The sequence below is a fragment of the Haliotis rubra genome, unplaced genomic scaffold (assembly GCF_003918875.1).
Source record: "Haliotis rubra isolate DU_JTF1 unplaced genomic scaffold, ASM391887v1 Scf1274, whole genome shotgun sequence".
Lineage (NCBI taxonomy): Eukaryota > Metazoa > Mollusca > Gastropoda > Lepetellida > Haliotidae > Haliotis > Haliotis rubra.
The window spans coordinates 136,099-157,862 of NW_025765197.1; the positions used below are offsets into that span (position 1 = coordinate 136,099).

At 40.0% G+C, this 21,764-nt stretch overlaps 1 protein-coding gene across 2 annotated transcripts in view; it reads right to left on the reverse strand.

Moving 5' to 3' along the window:
• Nucleotides 1-16,462, reverse strand: part of LOC124266714 (sodium- and chloride-dependent GABA transporter 3-like) — a 31,599-nt gene extending 15,137 nt beyond the window's left edge. The window contains exons 1-3 of one of the 2 annotated variants that reach the window (XM_046701512.1): nucleotides 16,251-16,462; nucleotides 4,290-4,367; nucleotides 333-449 (exon numbers count right to left, since the gene is read on the reverse strand). In XM_046701512.1, the coding sequence (XP_046557468.1) occupies nucleotides 333-447 (115 nt within the window). In that variant the 5' untranslated portion in view covers nucleotides 448-449; nucleotides 4,290-4,367; nucleotides 16,251-16,462. Of the gene's footprint in view, nucleotides 1-332; nucleotides 450-4,289; nucleotides 4,418-16,250 lie in introns of those variants that run through there. The other variant, XM_046701511.1, reaches the window with a different exon arrangement.
• Nucleotides 16,463-21,764: the final 5,302 nt, after the last annotated feature.

Consider the following 21,764-nt stretch of genomic DNA (forward strand, 5'->3'; position numbering starts at 1 on the left):
TAGTTAGAAAGCGTAATCCCAAATTTGAAATTTTAACAATTTTGATTTATATAATTTAACATTTGTTACGTTATTGTAATTGTTGAACATGTCTTGGAAATATTATCGGCCCAAAAATAGCAAAACTCTTGACATTAGATGCGACAATAGACCGCCGCCATAAAGCTGTAAAATTGCTGAGTGCGGCGTAAAACTCACTCACTCACTCACTCAATGCCAACATTGGTTGCTGGGGTCCAATTCTAACCTGGAACTAAGCCTCACAGTTTTAGAGTAAATCCCTTCATATGAAAATACACACAAAACATTATAGTAAAGAAGTTCCATATTACCTCCTCCATTCCTCATGCACAGGTAGGGGAATTTCACGAAGGACCCTGAACCGATTCCAAACCCAAGAAGGGTGACGACGTAATCCAGGTGGTGGCGCCATTTTTCATTCATCATATCTGTGAATGAAAACAAATGTTCACATCTCTCTGCTAACGACATGTTTGTAGCGAACGCAAGAAAACGGCACAAACAATTCCAACTGCAACAGAGTTTTATTTATTAATGATGCATTATGGGGACTCTTTTATGTGACAGCCACTTACTGCTTCATAAAACGTCGAGTTGAAAGATAATATATTGGTCTGAGTATTGTTATCATGTAATATGTATTTTTCTATGCATGACATATCAATAATATTCCACAGATAAGGTCAATGCCACAGAGTTATCAGTCTCGATTGTATTAGGCCTAAGAAAAACCATGATATGAAATAATGCAATTGAGTGAGTGAGTTTAGTTCTACGCCGCACTCAGCAATATTCCAGCTATATGTCTGTAAATAATCGAGTTTGGACCAGACAATCCAGTGATCAACAGCATGAGCATCGATCTGCGCAATTGGGAACCGATGACATGTGTCAACCAAGTCAGCGAGCCTGACCACCCAATCCCGTTAGTCGCCTATTACGACAAGCATAGATTACTGAAGATTCATTCTAACCCGGATCTTCACGGGTTGAAATAATGCAAAGTATATGAAAAACAGTAATGACACCAGGTGCTCGCGAACAGTGTAAGTAGGTACTGCGCTACCGATAGCATAAAAGATAACTGATACAGGATGCCACCCTGCAGTACACCTACCAGTGAGAGTGAATATGGTTTTACGCCGCTTTTAGCAATATTCCAGTAATATCACGGCGGGGGACACCATAAATTAGCTTCTCATATTGTACCCATGTTGGGAATCGAACCCGGGTCTTCAGCGTTACGAGTGGAAGCTTTAACCACTAGGCTACCCCACCTCCCCGTACTCTTACTTTCCGACAGCGTGATGTAAGGAAACCTGACAATCACGTAATGGACCTGGACATATCTTGTAAATAATATTGTTACTAACACAGCAATATTCATGACATTGGAGGGGCGGTGGGGTAGCCTAATGGTTAAAGCGTTGGCTCGTCACGCCGAAGACCCGGGTTCGAATCCCCACATGGGCACAATGTGTGAAGCCCATTTCTGGTGTCCCCCGCCGTGATGTTGCTGGAATATTGCTAAAAGCGGCGTAAAACCAAACTCAGTCAGTCAGTCAGTCATGACAATGGATATCATAGTACGCTTGGACTATGATTGAGGACAAAGCAACTGTGCTGCTTATTGCCACACTCGCAATATTGCAGCTGTAATCAAGTAATTTAAATACAGCGATTCGCATTTTCTTGTTTACAGAAAATGACACATCAATTTAGAAATACATCCTCTGTGCACTAGTGGGAAGATTTTGAGAATGGTAATATGGCTGTGATTGACATCCAAGGAAAAATTTACCAGCGCTTTGAGCATGCATGCTGGATGGACTATAGTGCTGTATAAATACCCATATAATAATACTATACACTAGTGCGTTGTCATTCATACATTTATGATTACTCTTTCATGCTAACACTATACAATTACACCTTATTCCTGATGGAATTTTAGATGAATTCCGTGAAAGTTGCATTCCTAAATAGGTTGGGAAGCGCACGTACAATCTCCATGACGAGAACGCACATTTCTACAGTCAAAGCTGACACGCCCTAGCTAGTGTTGATTCTAACGAGCATGTAGCATTTTATTTATGTCTTATCATGATGCATTCATTAATACAAAATCGTACTATTTAGTTTGAGAGTAGGGAGTAATTCATGGGCTGATCATCATGTTTACACTCGCGAAAATCTCCAGGCTACCTGTCGACAGAAACTTCCCTCCCCTGCCACAGCAGTGCCCCCGCCCCTCATCCCTCCCTCCCTGCCCCGCCACAGCATAGTCCCACACATACAAATGTGGGTCACCAGATCGCGTCTCTGCTGGCACTGTGAGAGAGCGCTTTGTACGCCACAATCCCACATATAACATATGTTATATTTACATGGAAGTGTATATCAGTCTCATGTTTATTGGAGGTTGATTCATTCAATACAATCACAAAAATGTGGGATTTGGGTATAACATCTCAATATCATCCCTGTTTCCTATACTTATCGCATTACAAGGCAGGATACAATGACAATATGGATTGGATAGGAAGTTCAAATATGGAATGTGATCAGCGGTAAGTTTGAAATACATTTGAAATTCTATTTAGTTGGGTTGTTTTCGTGATGGTCAAGATATAGACAAACTCAAACTATTTTCATGAGGCAATGAACGCTGATCTATATTGCATTGAACAAATGTGTTATAAAACCCTTGAACTGAACCCGAATAATTTCTTTTACACATATGTGTGCACATGTTAGACTAGACTAACGTTTAGTCTCTGAATATATATTTTTGATAGTAACCTAGCTATTTATATTGAAAAGGAGACCCGGAAGACCTGGAGGGACATCTAGACTTCATGTAGAGCCTTAGCACTGCAGGGAGGGCTAGGCTGTCGGGAAATAATATGGTTCAGGGACCGTGAGACAGGCTAATGTCAGACCAACGATTTTGAATACAACTTGAGGAGGTATCGTATTGCACCTTGGCTGAGTGAGACGAGGGAAGTGTGGAGGCAGCGAGTTTAATTCACCATGCCTTAGACTAACAACTAGTATCTGAAATGAACATATTTTACTGAAAAATGTTCATAGTAACAAAAAAATATAATATTATGAAAAGGAGCCCTGAGACTTTCTTCATTTTCAGAACTTGCCACATTTTCTAGACTTGCGTGGGCTTTCTTGGATATATTTTCTTCAGGGTCTGTACGACAGACTAACCATGCCTCAACGGCGCATGCTTTGAGATTTGAGATATAACAGAGTTTCTCCACAGGTGACAGAAAAGGTTATAGAGTTTGGAAAATATAAACATTTGTAAAAAGACATGTAGTTAGTGATAAACACAATTCACTGTCAGAGGGGGTTTATATAGGTAGAATTGAAACCGGATGAAACTAGTTTGTGGTCAGTGGTACAGTGAGATCGATAGTTGCTCTACGCTGATTGGTCCAAATTAATGGCGTGATGTCATGGTGTGAGCTATGACGTGTCATGTTTCCCACGGGGTACGCGGTCATTGACCCCCCAGTCAGCCTGAGTCACACCGGAGTGAGTTCGATAGTTGCTCTAGGATCTATGCTGATTGATCCAAAATAATGGCGTGATGTCATGGTGTGATGCTATGATGTCACGCCGGATCCGTTTCCCATGGGTACGCGGTCATTGCCCCCTGTGAAATGAGGTCAGCCAGGTGTTCGATGATGACGTCATTTGGGACTATTCCAACCCCTTAACAACAGTCAGGCATCTAATCGCAAGCACACAAAGTCAGCCGCCGCCTAACCCGCTGAGCCACCGATGGTTCCACAAAAATGGAAGTAGGACAACTGGTAGTAAAACCCAACAAAAGAATCTGTACTTTACTGAGAAAGTGTAATCCCAACTATAACATATATTACATTTGACTACGTTTAAAATGGCATATTGTATTTATAATAGTGGTCAGTTTTTATACGATATCCATCAATGGCGTCACTAACCCCGACCATCCGATACTGTAAGAGGCCTCTTTTAACAAAAATGATCTACCTCTGATTAGATCTAACCCTCATCCTCACTTGTACAAGAACTATTTTTAACAATTTATGACATCGCTATTCTGTTTGTAAATGGGTGACACCAACATATAGAAATGACGCTTCCAACTGATTGATGACGATGTCTCCAATCAAACCGAACAACCTGATGTATCAGGTTATACAACCAAGCGCACAGGGATATTCAATTATATCATACATCAAGGATGACAAACGACCGTTAAATACCTGCTACTGTACGCTGGTTCGTCCTGTTGAGGCTCTAGGTTGTCTCCACCGTATCCTCGGGCGTCTGAAGGCGATATGCTGGTAAGACAGAGATCCATGGGCATAACTAACTCATCACAAGTTGGTCCTTGGGCGAAATGCGTAGTAAAGTATGTATGCTGCATATAAGTCAGACAGTTTTATTCAAGGCAAGGCCTCCGGCATAAAATACACATGACGGTTATAATTCACCATGCAGTAATTTGCTCTCTATCATAATAATGTGGGGGGAATAAAGGTAGTAGGCTCTGAATCATCTGGGACAATATATGTTTGGTATTGTGTCTCAGTTGTTCAAAGATAACCTATCGACATCTCAGTAGAAATACGTTTTGATTGCATTAATATCCAAATTTAATGTTTCTAAATCGTTCTAAATCAGGTCATGGGTGGCATGAAGATGTTTGTTTGTTGTTTAACGCCGTACTCAGTTATATGGCGGAGGCCAGTAAATATTCGAGCCTGGACCAGACAATCTAGTGATCAACAACATGAGCTTCGATATACGCATTTGGGATACGATGTCCTGTGTCCACCAGGTCAGCGACTCTGACCACCCGATCCCGTTAGTCGCCTCTTAGGGTTGCTGAAGACTAATTGTAACCCGAATCCTCCCGTCGTAAGAGACAACTAACGAAATCGGGTGGTCAGGCTCATCGACTTGGTTGACAAATATCATCGTATCTCAATTACGAAGACAGTTGCTCATGTTGTTGATCACTGGATAGTCTGGTCCAGAGTCAAGTTATTTACAGACCATCTCACAGAGCAAGAATATTGCTAAGTGTTGTGTTAAACACGATCACAATTTTTATCACTCTTTACAAATACAAGCGTGATGATGGGGACAACGATGATCTTGCTCATAACTTTAGTATCTCGAATACTAACACACATGTACAGTGTGTTCCTCCAACAGTCCTGTAGACCATTATCAATCGTCCCTGAATGATTACATTATTTTGCACCACTTTGATATTATACCAGATGGAGGTGAGTTTGGAATGTATATTGTAACCCTTCACGTTTTCATACACCTGCACCATTTAGCCAGTGTGTCATATGACGTGATAAATGCTTCGTTATTATTTACCCAGGGCGGAATCTACGTGCTGACCCTAGTGCACTGGTTCGCCTACTTTCCATCGATTGCTCTCTTTGCCACCATTGAATGCAATGTGGTAGGATGGTGCTATGGTAAATATTACTAACTGACTGTATGTGTTGGATTTTCTGGGTTAAAATTGATCTTCAGCAACCCACGCTTGTCGTAACAGGCGACTAACGAAAGCGGATGGTCAGGTTCGCTGCCTTGGTTGACACACGTAAACGTATCCCAATTGCATAGATCGATGCTCATGCTGTTGATCACTGGATTGTCTTGTCCAGACCCCCGCAATATAGCTGGAATACTGCTGAATGCTGCGTTAAACATCAAACAAACCAACAACTAACAAGCAACGACTGCATGGAGCTGAGTTTCCGCAGGTCCCCCATGATCCAAATGTTATGTTTGAAAATGATAATAATTTTGTCTCTAATGATTTTGTAATTGTGCTGCATTTTGGTGCATTTATAAACTGTTACTTGATCTCTTCGCTATATGACTGAAATAAAGTCAGTGCGTTAAATTTTAACTCAATCCAATTCACTGCCAGTAGACCACACCTGTAACACATACGTATTGAATATTAACGCATGATGAAACATTCAGCCCCTGTGATACCATAAACACAAATGCAATTATCACCATGGTGTAGTAACTGAATATTGTTACTGAACTGTACATATGCCGTTATGTGACCGGAATACTGTTTAGAGCAATCCTAAATCCAACTAACTCTGAAACATTAATGATCAGATTGAATGGAAAGTGTTGTAATAAAAAGTTGAAATATATTGTATTGTATGTGGCCCGTGAAGATCCGTATTAGAATCGGTCTTAAGCAACCCACGCTTGTCGTAACAGGCGACTAACGAAATCGGATGTCAATTACGAAGACAGTTGCTCATGTTGTTGATCACTGGATAGTCTGGTCCAGAGTCAAGTTATTTACAGACCACCCCACAGAGCAGGAATATTGCTGAGTGTTGTGTTAAACAACAGACAAACCAAATATTCTATATGCACGATCACAATTTTTATCATTCTTTACAAATACAAGCGTGATGATGGGGACAACGATAATCTTGCTCATAACTTTAGTATCTCGAATACTAACACACATGTATAGGGGTGACAGTGCGTAGTATACTTCAGTATCTTTACGATTAGTGAACGAATTAAACGTTCTAAATAATATGACATATATATATATATACAACTTATCTGAAAGTGGATCCTTATGTGGAAATACGGAATGAGTGAGTTTAGTTTTACGCCACACTCATCAATATTCCAGCTATATGGCGGCGGTGTGTAAATAATCGAGTCTGGACCAGACAATCCAGTGATCAACAGCATGAGCATAGATCTACACAATTGGAAACCGATGACATGTGTCCACCAAGTCAGCGACTCTGACCACCCGATCCCGTTCGTCGCCTCTTAGGGTTGCTGAAGACTAATTGTAACCCGAATCCTCCCTGGAAGGAGTCATAAAGAACATTCGAAAATGACTATTTTTAAATAGACATAACTCAGCTGTCAGCGTCTTCAAATGTAAATACAATTTCCCTTTTTGAAAAGTGTTAATGGTTCAGGAAAAGCTCTGCTTTCACTGATGTAATCACCTTAAACGTCAATTGCTTCTCAGAACATCCTTGAGGCTATTACACTATCAAATTCAGTGTTCCCGAGATGTAGGACAACCAGACTCTCACACCGTCACTGAGCCATATTATTCGGCCCTTCCGACGTTCCCCTACTGAAATAGTTTTTGACCCAGCTTTTTTCCAGGTTCATCTCACTTGGTCTCTTTTTCAATTTCAAAAGGAGTCGTGTTTCTCTACCCAGATTATGTTTTCCGGAACAATGCGCTAGTCAAGACAACCACCTACATGATAGAAGCAGAGAAGGTCGTGGGACGCCGGTTTCCCGGGGCAAATGTAGCTCCTTATATTTTTCTAGCCGAGGGTTCGTGCCGCCTGAGGGCGCTGGAGGTGCATGTCAGTTTCGTATTACCTGGAGGCATAGAGCTTTCCTTGTGACTGATATATGTTTAAGTGCTTAAGGTTAACGGATGCGATGTGTCTATTTAGTAGAATGTTTTGCATATGTCAGTGACAATAGAACAGGAAGATGAAGTCATGTCATCAGCTGGCGTCCATCAGTGAGACAAATGACACGCCGCAAGCCCTCTATTGCCAGCATGAATATAAATCGTCAACACTTGAAAATAACTGGCCTCGACCAAACAAATTCCGTAGGGGACAAAGGGCAAAACAGCCTTGAATCGTAAGTGAATGAGTCAGTGAGTGAGTTGAGTTTTACGCCCCACTCTTCAATGTTACAGCTCTATGTTACAAATCAATTGATAGGTTTATGACATGGTTTATGTCTAGTAATCGATTTTTATTCAAAGTTTATCCCTGTTCGGACGACCGATCATAACAATCATGCACTCGTACATTTTGTGGATTTTAATATTGTTCGCATTATAGTATTTAAAATTATGCTATTTCTCGTTAATTCTCTGCTGTCTAAATTTGTGTAGGCGTTGTTTGAGCACCACCAAGAAATAATGCATTTCACACGGTTACGCCATACGAAAGTTGCAAACTGTGGTAGATTACATGTATGTCATTGTTTTGAAATAATGAAATCGAACTGACCGTCGACAAGATCATCATGCCAAATAAGGTACAACTCAACAACACTGTTGGTTGGTGTATTGTTTTACTCCGCACACATCAGTATTTCAGCTATATAGCTGTGGTCTGGCTGTTAAACCCGTGAAGATCCGCGTCAGAATTGATCTTCAGTAACCCATGCTTGTCGTAAGAAACGACTAACGGGATCGGGTGGTCAGGCTCACTGGCTTGGTTGACACATGTAATCGTATCGCAGTTGTGCAGATCGATGCTCTTGTTGTTGATCACTGGATTGTCTGGTCCAGACTCGATTATTTACAGACCGCCTCCAATTGCTGAGTGCAACGTTCAACAAACATCACGGTGACATAAAATAATCAACTCTGGATAAGACAAACCAGAGACTGACAGATTTTATATCGACATCCAACGCAATGTATAAAGACACAGCTAACCACGACGCCAAATCTGTCAGTCTGAATCTGTCAGATGCCTATTGAGACAAGCTCGCTCTTAGGTCAAGTGGGGGAATTTGAAAACAGAAATCCTGTCTGACTTTAACCCCGGAGAGCGGAAGGTCGTGGGTTCGATCCCCGACCACGTCATACCAAAAGACGTTAAAATATGGTACTTGTTGGTCCCTGCCTGGCGCTCGGCATTAATGGGTAAAACAGGGACTGGTCGGCTCGGAGTCAGTATAATAATTTGTCTGAGTGGGGTATTCATGCTTCACTGCGGCATGGTATCTCAGTGGGCTAGCACTATAAAACCAGCTTAAGTCTGGGCTAGTACAAGAAGCCGCACATACACATACACACGCATGCACGTCGTCATATGAGCGAAATATTCTCAAGCACGACGTAAAACCCAATTTCACCTCACCTCACCTCTGACTTTAACAAATGTCACCGCACGAGAAGACCATATTTTATATAAATATGCATACGAGGAAATGAACCTGTCATCGGAAATGTGGGTGTCACTTAGCTACAAAATGCAGCTCATAAAATAAAAGAACATTTGCGAGACTATGAATATATACTCTTCAAAAAAGTAGGGAACTTCATTTTTAATTTACGGTTGACAAAATTGGAAGATATATCGGAATCAGTCAATGTTGACATGATAATAATGAATGTTTTTAGAGTGCATCACCACTTGAGTGGAAACTGGGCGTTATGAAAATATTGTATTTGAAAATAAAAAAATGTTTCAATTGTATTAATGATGTTGAAGATGAATTACATGTTATGCTTCACTGTGTTTTATATGATGATCTAAGAGAGACCCTTTTTAACAAGTGCAATACTTTATGTCCAGATTTTTTAAATAAATGTGATATTGATAAAATGTGTTTATTTTTAGCGATCCTTTAATATGTTTTAATACAGCCAAAATCTGCTTCCTTATTTTTAAACGTAGAAAAGATCTATTATATGGTTAAAACTTTTAATCTTTTTTATGTCTCTCATAATTCTATTTTGAATGATTCTGTACCATTTTATAAATGAATTATATGTACAATTGTGTGTATATTTTAGCGCTGTACAGAAGTGAGACGTTAATAAACTATTGTCTGTCTGTCTGTCTTTCCTTATGACCATCGTTGTTTGTACACTAATCGCTTTTGCAAGATGATTGATGTAATTTGCATGTGTAGGATTTTCATTTTCAGACCCTCTTGAAAACCGTCAAAATCACGAATGATACTCCATGCAAGTGTATGGGGCTACTGCGCTGTGCACGTGCATCCCATGCGTTGTGTTTAGGAATTGTGATACACAGAAATGGTGGTGCATTCATGAGATGTCTGTCTTATAAAAGTTTGTTGACGCTTATACATACTTCCTATCCAAATTGAAAGTTCAGGTTCCCCTACTTTTTTTGAAGAGTATATATAACAAAAACTATATATCTGATACATTTCAAGTTTCCGGTGTAGGCTGCGGATTAGATAACCCAGACCTCTTCGACGCAATGCTATCAGGTACTAGTGAGTAAGTGAGTGAGTTATGATTGTCACATCGCCGCCATATCGTGACTAAAGCAGTTATAAATTCCAGTAATGATAAAATTCGGACGAAGGAGACTAGATTACACAGTAATGTAATTGAATCTAAAACATTTTAACTAGAGGGGACACATTATAGATGCTAACAACCTAAATGAGTGAGTGAGTATGATTGTACGCCGCCTGTAGCAATATTCCAGTAATCACGGCAGGGAGACACCAGTAATGGAAACCGGGTTTTCAGCATGACGAGCGGACGCGTTCACCGTCAGGCTTTAATGAGTGAGTGAGTGAGTGAGTGAGTGAGTGAGTGAGCGAGTATGTTTGTACGCCGCTTTTAGCAATATGGTTTTCAGCATGACGAGCGGACGCTACCCAACCGTCCCCTATCAGGTTTTTAGCTAAATAATGACTGATAGAGAGAAGAAGGTATAAACCTTTAATATGATATGAATATTAAAACAATGCTGTACATGTGAGTACACTGTATATTGGTTTATACTCATGGTGACAACATTCTGAACCTTTTGGATGTAATGACTGTACAGATGAGTTATGAACAAATGTGGTTGTTTTAAGGAAACCGATTCATATAGACAGGTTTACATCAGCATGAAAATACTTTTGCTGTCCCCGGAATACATGTATTAATTTGACCATTCTCAAGTAAATTCATGGTTATCAACTAAATTTTACGTTGACAAAGAGTTGTTTTTCTAGTCCCTTGAAGGATAAATTAATATGTAAGCTTTTCAAGGTTGAGAGGCGTTCAGAATTTATATTATGGGTAAACGTCAATCTGCAGACGCATTTATTCTACACCAACGATGTAGTTTTCATCCTATGACTTTTCGCACTGTTTCTTCGGAAAGAGCCTGCACGCACAAACCTGAAATTTGTTGGTTGATATACGACATGCGTGTATTTTTAAAATGGTATATCTAGACAATACTAAACGATGTCGCTCGTCAGATACCAAACCATTCACTCGTTTCATAAAGATTTGTACGGGCGGTGGGGTAGCCTAGTGGTTAAAGCGTTGGCTCGTCACACCGAAGACCCGGGTTCGAATCCCCACATGGGTACATTGTGTGAAGCCCATTTCTGGTGTCCCCCGCCGTGATGTTGCTGGAATATTGCTAAAAGCGGCGTAAAACCAAACTCACTCACTCACTCATAAAGATTGTATTACACGGGACATCTTTTAGTATTTTATTCATTACTCACTCAACATTAGCAAATAATATCTCAGAATTCAACTTACAGAACGAGTGCATTACGCCGTCATAACAGGGGTCACGCGTATGAATACATATCATGTATGATTGTCAACATAAGTCTATTTAATTTGATGTTTTGAAAATAAACAAGGTGGAATGAAAAAAGGCACCAAATGACTTCAACCAACATGTATATTTTTTTATATAAATGCTATTGCACGCCACCGAGCAAAGAACAGTTGAATATTGCGACTTCGAGATGTGTTGTGGAAGACAGCCGACATTTTGTTATGATCACGTCACTTTGTTAATGTGACCGAGTGCAAATAGTTCCGACAGCACGAGATGCCATTACACAATGTGTAATAACATGATTGCAGATTTATTAAACAGTGATAGCTTCACCTCACTTTAACTTCTTATTGAAGCAATAAAAGGCTCACTATCCCTTACGGCTTGCCTGCAATCGATAATTTCAACTCCGAGGGGGAACAGCTTCCAAACAGAGTCGCTTGCCATATATGGATTATACACAATTACTCCGTACATCGAAAACTGTTGCACGCGGTGTTTTGTTTGCCGAACTGGTTTCAGTCACAGTGCGTAGGATATTCGTAAAGAGCGCCCCAAGGGATATAACTCTACGGGGTTCGCTTGAGGGCGTTGCATTAATTCTTTCTAACTTTTTTATTTCATATTTTAATCTAAATAGGTAAAATGATTTTGAATAAATTATATGGTAGCTTCCCTGAGGGCTGATAGTTAGTATTATTGAGAGAAATGTATTATTTATTTTTAGAGAAATGTGGCGTGATATAGTGCCTTTAATATGTACATTGTTTAAACATGAATTTCGTCAAGGTCACTTTGTACCATATGAAGTAAACATATGCAGTGATTATTTAAAATCATTCATTGACACACACTGCGATTGCAAACGCGCAATACGATATACAACATGCTTTACTTCCACGACACCGATTATGTGCAATTGTGTTTTTCTGAACTTATAAATGCCCAAACCTTGTTATATCATATTGTATGCTATTTGCATGTACATGATATCGTTAGATTAGTGTTACTTTGTCTGATCTAAACATATTATAAATGCACGAGTGTACTCGTAATTACTGCGTAATTTAAATGTAGATTAGTGAGTTAGATTTTACGCCGTCTTTAGCAATACTTTAGCAATATCAGGGCTGGGAACACCGAAAAATGGGCTTCACACATCGTACCCGTGTGGGGTAAAATGTTGATAAGTGATCAACTGTCAACATAGAATATAACAGAAAACTGGAAAACAGGAACATCATTTAAAACCATACAATGAATGAAGTGAGCATGGCTTACCTTAAAGTAACCAAGAGGTATTTCATCAGTGACATACCCTGAATAAATGCCGTTATCTATACCATCGATGCTCTCAGGGTCCGTGATATAATCGCATGTTCAATTCATGTCACTTCTTCAAACAATACTGCTGATCAACACTGCTGACTATCTGAATCTTGAGAATGCCTTGCAGCTTTGAAAACTTTGAGTACGCAGAAATTACTAAAAAAAACATTCTCGGAGAGAGTGTGTCAGAATAATGTTTACTTCACCCTCCGGACATGTATTCTTAACATAACTACAGAAAGCTTATCAAGTAAACTTGGCAATGAAGACGAACGTATATCGACACTGACGGATTATGCACTTTGGACTTGGATTTTGTACACATATGTAATAGCTTTTCACAGTTTCTCATAACCCGAAATGGGTGGGTCGTTAATTTATTTTATTGTAAGGTATATATACTGAGGGGAATAAATAAGGGATCAGATGAAAGCACAAGTGTTCCCTTATTTGTTTCCAGGTTTCTTCACAAGGTCTGCGATACAAGGCTTGTGAAGAAATCTGGGAAACAAATAAAGAAACACTTATGCTTTGATGTGATCCCTTATTTTCCCCCTCAGTATATGTACGAGGGTGAGACTTAAACAATATATCTCTCTGTCTGCATGTAGTCTTAACGCTTGACACACAACGCTTATTAGCTTATTTTTCCCCTCAGTATATGTACGAGGTGAGACTTAAACAATACAGTAGAACACGGATATAACGAACTCCAAGGGACCATGAAATTTAGTTCGCTATATCCGGTGTTCGTTATTCACATTTGACCGCCATCTTGGATTGTAGAGATGTAGAGACACGTATATGCTGAGGCTACAAATATTTATTCTTGTACATGTACATTGACATGACATTAAAATTCTGAATTTATCATTCACAGACATTAGCTAGAACATGTTTCACAATTACAACAATACATGTATATAACTTAATTACGTTATTCGAGTATAATTTTGATGATATTATAAAGGACTGTTGACGGGACTTTTAAATTTGTTCGCTATATCCGTTTGTACGCTATATCCGTGTTCGTTATATCCGTGTTCTACTGTATATCACTGTCTGCATGAAGTCTTAACGCTTGACACACAACGCTTATTAGCTTACATTTTGGATGCTTTTAGTGGTCACATTATTGGATAAAATCCACACAATGTGAAGTCCTATTTTAGATAGTCACACTTATTTATATAATAGAGAAGAAAACATGACGCATTTTGGAACTATGACATAATGATATATGGAGGTGACGGGAACTTGTGATTGTTTAAAGGGTAATTTGTTCTGAATGGCATTATGGTCAAATGATCGATTCTGTATACGTACAGGACATATGGACATGTAGAATGCAATAACAGAGATTATAGACAAAGGGACCGTCATCATGTCCTTCATATCAGAGACCACAAACGTTAATCGTACAATTTTGGCATCCCTTCATGATTATAGTGAACCGATGAGATCTAAAATTGATCACAAAAGGTGTTAGTGCACTCATACACCTCAACCCCTCTAGAGCGTGACGTACTTACTAAAAGTAAGCAAAACTACATTTGTAAATAAGTATAATTCACTTTACCTTGTTTTCCCTTTGCACAAATTCGCGCGAAAAGTAAAACATTTGGAAAGTACAGCTTGCTCAGCTTGACCCGATCAAGTAAATACCAATGCATTGCATAACCATTTCACAACTGGTTTGGTCTATTATTGAGAAGGGGTACACCTTTGTCAGTTGATTGTCAGCATGTCCGAACAGCCAAGACAAGGTCGCCGTTTGACATCTCAGTGTCTAGAAATCGTCAGTAATGTCTTAACTTTCCTTAAAAAGGAAGCTACAGGTAGTTTAATGTTTTTCGACTCGGGCTTTTAGGCATTAATAACATTCTCTGCTCCCCTATTTAATGAAGTTAACTCGACCTGCCGTTTGTGCCATTTGACCTCCCCGGTCATGCATATACAGAGTCAAGCTGAACAAGCTGTATAACACAAGTATGCATAAGTAGCAAATATAATGTTTCATATCTTTTTGACGAAATTATGTGAATGAGAACGGATGAGAAACATCCAAAGTCCAAGGTCAGTAAATATCCGGAAACATACGCAAATATGGTTATACAATGTATTTGCTGATGGATTGAGACTGATTCTTAGGCATAAAATGTGGCGTTTGGTCCCATGAGGTCTGCAAAAGGAAGTCGGAATGAACTGAAATGTCAGTAAACACGTCTTTTTCTGTGGTTTTCGTATCCAGGTGTTTTCATATGCGTCCTTGCTGGTACTGTGAGTTGGTCAACAGGAAAAATATTGCGCGTGGTGCTATTCACACAGGGCGAAAAATTTCAAATGAAATTGAAAAGACATCATTTTCGCATAGAAATAGTGTTTCAGTCAGCCTTTTAAACGCAGAGGATATTCCAGGCTGGTGTGTTATCTTCATTCAATTCATATCCTGGTGACACCACCATCATTTCAAGGCTTGACAATGGTCAGCACCTCGAAGATCCTGTGTGAATTTTCACTCTTTGAAATGTATCAGGGTTACAACTTTACAAATGCTAATGCTTTTCGAACGATTGATATCAACGGATGTTACTGATATTGATGGTGACTGTCGATTATCTGCTTTGAATACACACGGGTTATATGTACTGTTACAACACCCAGTCCAAACACCTGTCATTTGTTGATTCCCAAATTGAAACAGCGAGTGATGTACACTGTCAAAATGTGGTATGACTTAGCATTAGGAGCAGCACGTTTGGGCTTTGGAAGATAATAAGATTGTGATACACACATGACGAACATGTGCACCAGATGTGCCCGCACATGTGCACCAGATGTGCCCGAACAGTGCACTTTTGCACCAGAAACCATCCCTAGGTCTCAGCCCATCCCGACCTTTGCTATATAGCATATTGCCGTGAAATGTCTACCTAGTTACACAACACAAGGATACCCTTCCCTGAGATTATAGATTTCCTCACTTTCCCCTTTCCTGTTAAGACGAAATATACTCCCTATACCGCGATTGCTGACTGCCTTCATTTTGTGTGATCAACACGTATCAATTGAGATTATGTACCGAACATGACGCGTTCAGTACCGAGTTGAATCAATAAGTTAACGGGAGATCAGTCAGTAATATACTCAGCATGAATAAATCAAGAACCAAATTAATTTGATGTAATAAACACTTGTATTCTAAAATGAACGAAGTCAATACAAATAACCACAAAGGAATTACAATGGCAGTGGAACATGGGGAAGATGTACCAATACAATGATGCTACGTTATATGTCATAGGCGGATGGAAGTGGCGTGGGAGTGGGGGTGTGTGCAGGGGTGCGCACCCCCATTTTGTTCTGAAAGATTGTTAAATGACCATTGAAACTCGTGAAAACGGGGGAAAATGAAGTGTGCATCCCCCTTTCTCACAAGTGTGTACCCCTCGCCCCCCTTTCTAATAAAGCTGCATCCGCCCCTGTATGACACAAAAGCACTGTTAATAGCAATCAAGACAATGATGTAATACTCACCGGCTGCAACGGTAGCCAATGTTCCAAAAATAGCCCTAATAGCCCAAGGCTGAGGATGTAGGATGACCTTGATCTTCACAGCACTGGTGGTCTTCTTGTGATTCTTGATGAGATGTGAGATGGCTAAGGTGAGAGTTAGCTCCCTTTATATACATAAGCAGCTACCCGGATGTTCGTACTGTCTGTGCCAGGCTACACTGGAATATTCTGGAATATGCCAAACACGTCTTGTCTAGCCTATCTAGACGTAGTAACCAACACACCACTGACCTCTACTTAACCATAGATGAAGTACAAATGCAGCACCGTTCCACATTGAAAAAAATCAATAAAATTGCCTCATAACTGACTGTGGCCCTATTTTGCAACTAACCCAGTTCCGCATAGTTTGTGAGTGCTGATGGGTGATCTCGGACTGACCACAGTTTGTTCCTGCATGTTCCTGCATGTTCCTTCTTGTTCATTTGTTCCTTTTGTTACCTAACAAATTGCATTGCATTGTGTGCATGCACACAATTGCACGTGCACATGCAAATATATCTGTGGTAGCGGTGGAGGGGCAGTGGTAGTGGTGGTGCTAGTGGTTTGAGAGGCAGATACAGATGTCGCCGTGTTGGTGGTGGCGGTGGTAGTGGTGTTGGCTGGTTATAGTGGTAGTGGTTGTAGTTGCAGTAGTGGTAGCTAGTGCTAGTGCTAGTAGGGCACATATATGTGTGGTAGCAATATTTTAGTAGTGGTAGTGATGTTGGTTGGTTATAGTGGTAGTGGTGGTGATAGTAAGGACAGTGCCAATGCGTGTAGGGCGTACATATCTGTCGCAGCAGTATTAGTAGTTGTAGTCGTGTTGGTTGCAGGGGCAGGGGCAGTGGTGGTGGTAGCAGTGGTAGGAGAGGCATAGGTAATTTGTCACTGTGTTACTGGTGGCGGTGTTAGTGGTGTTGCTTGGTTATAGCGGTAAGAGTTGTAGTGTTAGTGTAGTGTTAGTTGTAGTAGTGGTGTTAGTAGTGTTAGTTGTAGTAGTAGTGGTGTTAGTAGTGTTAGTTGTAGTAGTGGTGTTAGTAGTGTTAGTTGTAGTAGTGGGGGTAGTAGTGTTAGTTGTAGTAGTGGGGGTAGTGGTGTTAGTTGTAGTAGTGGTGTTAGTAGTGTTAGTTGTAGTAGTAGTGTTAGTAGTGTTAGTTGTAGTAGTGGTGTTAGTAGTGTTAGTTGTAGTAGTGGTAGTTGTAGTAGTAGTGTAAGTGGTGTTAGTTGTAGTAGTGGTGGTAGTAGTGTTAGTTGTAGTAGTGGTGTTAGTAGTGTTAGTTGTAGTAGTGGGGGTAGTGGTGTTAGTAGTGTTAGTTGTAATAATAGTGGTGTTAGTAGTGTTAGTTGTAGTAATGGTGGTAGTAGTGTTAGTTGTAGTAGTGGTGTTAGTAGTGTTAGTTGTAGTAGTGGTGTTAGTAGTGTTAGTTGTAGTAGTGGTGTTAGTAGTGTTAGTTGTAGTAGTGGTGGTGATAGTAGTGTTAGTTGTAGTAGTGGGGGTAGTAGTGTTAGTTGTAGTAGTGGTGGTAGTAGTGTTAGTTGTAGTAGTGGTGTTAGTAGTGTTAGTTGTAGTAGTGGTGTTAGTAGTGTTAGTTGTAGTAGTGGTGTTAGTAGTGTTAGTTGTAGTAGTGGGGGTAGTGGTGTTAGTAGTGTTAGTTGTAATAGTAGTGGTGTTAGTTGTAGTAATGGTGGTAGTAGTGTTAGTTGTAGTAGTGGTGTTAGTAGTGTTAGTAGTGTTAGTTGTAGTAGTGGTGTTAGTAGTGTTAGTTGTAGTAGTGGTGTTAGTAGTGTTAGTTGTAGTAGTGGTGGTGATAGTAGTGTTAGTTGTAGTAGTGGGAGTAGTGGTGTTAGTTGTAGTAGTGGTGTTAATAGTGTTAGTTGTAGTAGTGGTGTTAGTAGTGTTAGTTGTAGTAGTGGGGGTAGTGGTGTTAGTAGTGTTAGTTGTAATAGTAGTGGTGTTAGTAGTGTTTGTTGTAGTAATGGTGGTAGTAGTGTTAGTTGTAGTAGTGGTGGTAGTAGTGTTAGTTGTAGTAGTGGGGGTAGTGGTGTTAGTAGTGTTAGTTGTAATAGTAGTGGTGTTAGTTGTAGTAATGGTGGTAGTAGTGTTAGTTGTAGTAGTGGTGGTGATAGTAGTGTTAGTTGTAGTAGTGGGAGTAGTGGTGTTAGTTGTAGTAGTGGTGTTAGTAGTGTTAGTTGTAGTAGTGGTGTTAGTAGTGTTAGTTGTAGTAGTGGGGGTAGTGGTGTTAGTAGTGTTAGTTGTAATAGTAGTGGTGTTAGTAGTGTTAGTTGTAGTAATGGTGGTAGTAGTGTTAGTTGTAGTAGTGGTGTTAGTAGTGTTAGTTGTAGTAGTGGTGTTAGTTGTGTTAGTTGTAGTAGTGGTGTTAGTAGTGTTAGTTGTAGTAGTGGCGGTAGTAGTGTTAGTTATAGTAGTGGTGGTAGTAGTGTTAGTTGTAGTAGTGGTGTTAGTAGTGTTAGTTGTAGTAGTGGTGTTAGTAGTGTTAGTTATAGTAGTGGTGTTAGTAGTGTTAGTTGTAATAGTGGTGGTAGTAGTGTTAGTTATAGTAGTAGTGGTAGAAGTGTTTGTAGTAGTAGTGGTGTTAGTAGTGTTAGTTGTAGTAGTGGTTGTAGTAGTGTTAGCTGTAGTAGTGATGGTGCTAGTGCTAGGGCTAATAGGACATAAATATCTGTGGTAGCAGTATTAGTAGTGGTAGTCGTTTTGGTAGCTGCGGCAGGGACAGGGGCAGTGGTGGCGGTGGTAGTGGTAATAGTGGCCATAAGGGTAGTGGTGGTAGTCGTAGTCGTAGTAGTGATAGTGCTAGTACGGTAGTGGTGTTAGTAGGGACAGTGGTAGTGGTGGGGGTGCTTGTGGTAGAAGAGACAGTGGTAGTTGTCGCCGTGTTAGTGGTCGTGGTAGTAGTAGTAGTGGTAGTGGTGTTGGTAGCAGGGGCAGTGGTAATGGTGGCGGTGATCATGGTAGTAGAGTACAGGTAGCGGTGTTTGTGGTAGTACTAGTATGGAAGAAGCGGTTGTGGTGGAGAGTGAGCTAAAAATTTAATGTCACATCGGCAGTGGTTCAGCTACATCGTTACTATGAGAGTCGTATTGCTAAAGATATACTTACACGATCTAAATACTCGGCGTTATTAATGAAGGGTCAAATGATACATAGCACATGCAAAGAAAAGTTTCCCAGAAATAATAGAACTAAGAGTGTCATTATAATGTTTAATGTGTTGACAAACGTGACACATCGTGGCATACAGGCAGAAAGTTCAAACAGCACCAGCTAACATCAGTTGTATAGACCAACACCCCAAAATGAAAATGACAAACATGAAGCACTCGCCCATTCAATATATTTTGTACCAAGCTGTATATATTCCAACCAAAAACCACTTTACCACTTTTAAGAAATAGTGTTACCAACAGCTTGACCCTTCATTAATAATGACGCGGAGTATACCTGACGACAAAGGACAATTGAATTATAACTTTGCTATAACAGGTTTACATTTAAAACTAGCACGTGACAATAAAATGAGATTTCAATACTCAACACGCTATAAAAGTGGGTTAAAGGTCGCCAACAACTGAAGGTAGATCATCAGGACCCAGCCCATTGTACACCAACACTTCAGATTATTGAAGCTAGCTACTTATTACTAGCTACTATTGACAAATTTAAACGAAACCATATTCTAAGCTTATTTAGAGTGAGTAAGTGAGTTTGGTTTTATGCCGCTTTTAGCAATATTCCACGAATATCAAGGCGGGGACACCAGAAATGGGTTTCACACATTGTACCCATGTGGGCAATCGAACCCGGGTCTCCAGCGTGACGAGCGAACGCTCTAACCACAAGGCTACCCCGCTGCACCAAAGACATGGTAGGAATAACATACTTTGAATGACGTGGCATTTATGTATCATCTCAGAGGGACAATTTTACACTACTTTAGCTCTCTTCGAAGGTATGGCCACAAACTCAGTTACCATATGTTTTCTACCAGTCATAATAAATTGTGATCAAAATCTGTGAAGAAACTCAGTTTCCTTTCATAAAATATATACAACTAAACGAGAATCTATGGTGGCGGTGAAGTAGTAGTGGTAGTGGCGGTAATAATGGTTGTAGTGTAGTAGTGGTAGTGGTAGTGTCAGTGTCAGTGTCAGTGATAGTGCGTCAGTGTTAGTGTTAGTGCTGGTGTTAGTATTAGAGTCAGTGTCAGTGCTAGTGCTAGTGCTATTGTTAGTGGTAGTGGTAGTGGTAGTGTTAGTGTTAGTGTAAGTGTTAGTTTTAGTGCTAGTGTAAGTGTTAGTGTTAGTGTAAGTGTTAGTGTATGTGTTAGTGTTAGTGTTAGTGCTAGTGTTAGTGTTAGTGTTAGTGTAAGTGTTAGTGCTAGTGTTAGCGTTAGTGTAAGTGTTACTGTTAGTGCTAGTGTAAGTGTTAGTGTTAGTGTAAGTGTTAGTGCTAGTGTTAGTGTTAGTGTAAGTGCTAGTGTTAGTGCTATTGTTAGTGTTAGTGCTGGTGTTAGTGTTATTGCTAGTGCTAGTGTAAGTGTGAGTATTAGAGTCAGTGTAAGTGCCTAGAGAAATTGCCTTGCAGTTTGATTTGTGCGCTATACAAGAACACTTATTATTATTATTATTAAGTGTCAGTGCTAGTGCTAGTGCTATTGTTAGTGTAAGTGTTAGTGTTAGTGTTAGTGCTGGTGTTAGTGGTAGTCTTAGTGCTAGTGTTAGTGGTAGTGTTAGTGCTAGTGCTAGTGCTAGTGTTAGTGTTAGTGTTAGTGTTAGTGTTAGTGTTAGTGTTAGTGCTAGTGCCAGTGTTAGTGTTAGTGTTAGTGGTCTGGTGTTAGTGTTAGTGTAAGTGCTAGTGCTAGTGTTAGTGTTAGTGTTAGTGTTAGGGTTAGTGTTAGTGGTAGTGTTAGTGGTAGTGCTAGTGTTAGTGTTAGTGCTGGTGTAAGTGGTAGTGTTATTGTTAGTGGTAGTGTTAGTGGTAGTGTTAGTGCTAGTGCTAGTGCTAGTGTTAGTGTTAGTGTAAGTGTTAGTGCTAGTGCTAGTGCTAGTGTTAGTGTTAGTGTTAGTGTTAGTGCTAGTGTTAGTGTTAGTGTTAGTGTAAGTGTTAGTGCTAGTTCTAGGGCTAGCGTTAGTGTAAGTGTTAGTGCTAGTGTTAGTGTTGGTGCTAGTGTTAGTGTTAGTGTTAGTGTTAGTGTTAGTGCTAGTGTAAGGGTTAGTGTTAGTGTTAGTGTTAGTGCTAGTATTAGAGTCAGTGTCAGTGCTAGTGCTATTGTTAGTGTTGGTGTTAGTGTTAGTGCTTGTGCATGAATGAATGAATGAATGAATGAATGTTAGTGTCAGTGCTGATGTTAGTGGTAGTGTTAGTGCTAGTGTTAGTGTTAGTGTTAGTGCTAGTGCTAGTGGTAGTGCTAGTGTTAGGGTTAGGGTTAGGGTTAGGGTTAGTGCTAGTGCTCGTGTTAGTGTTAGTGCTAGTGT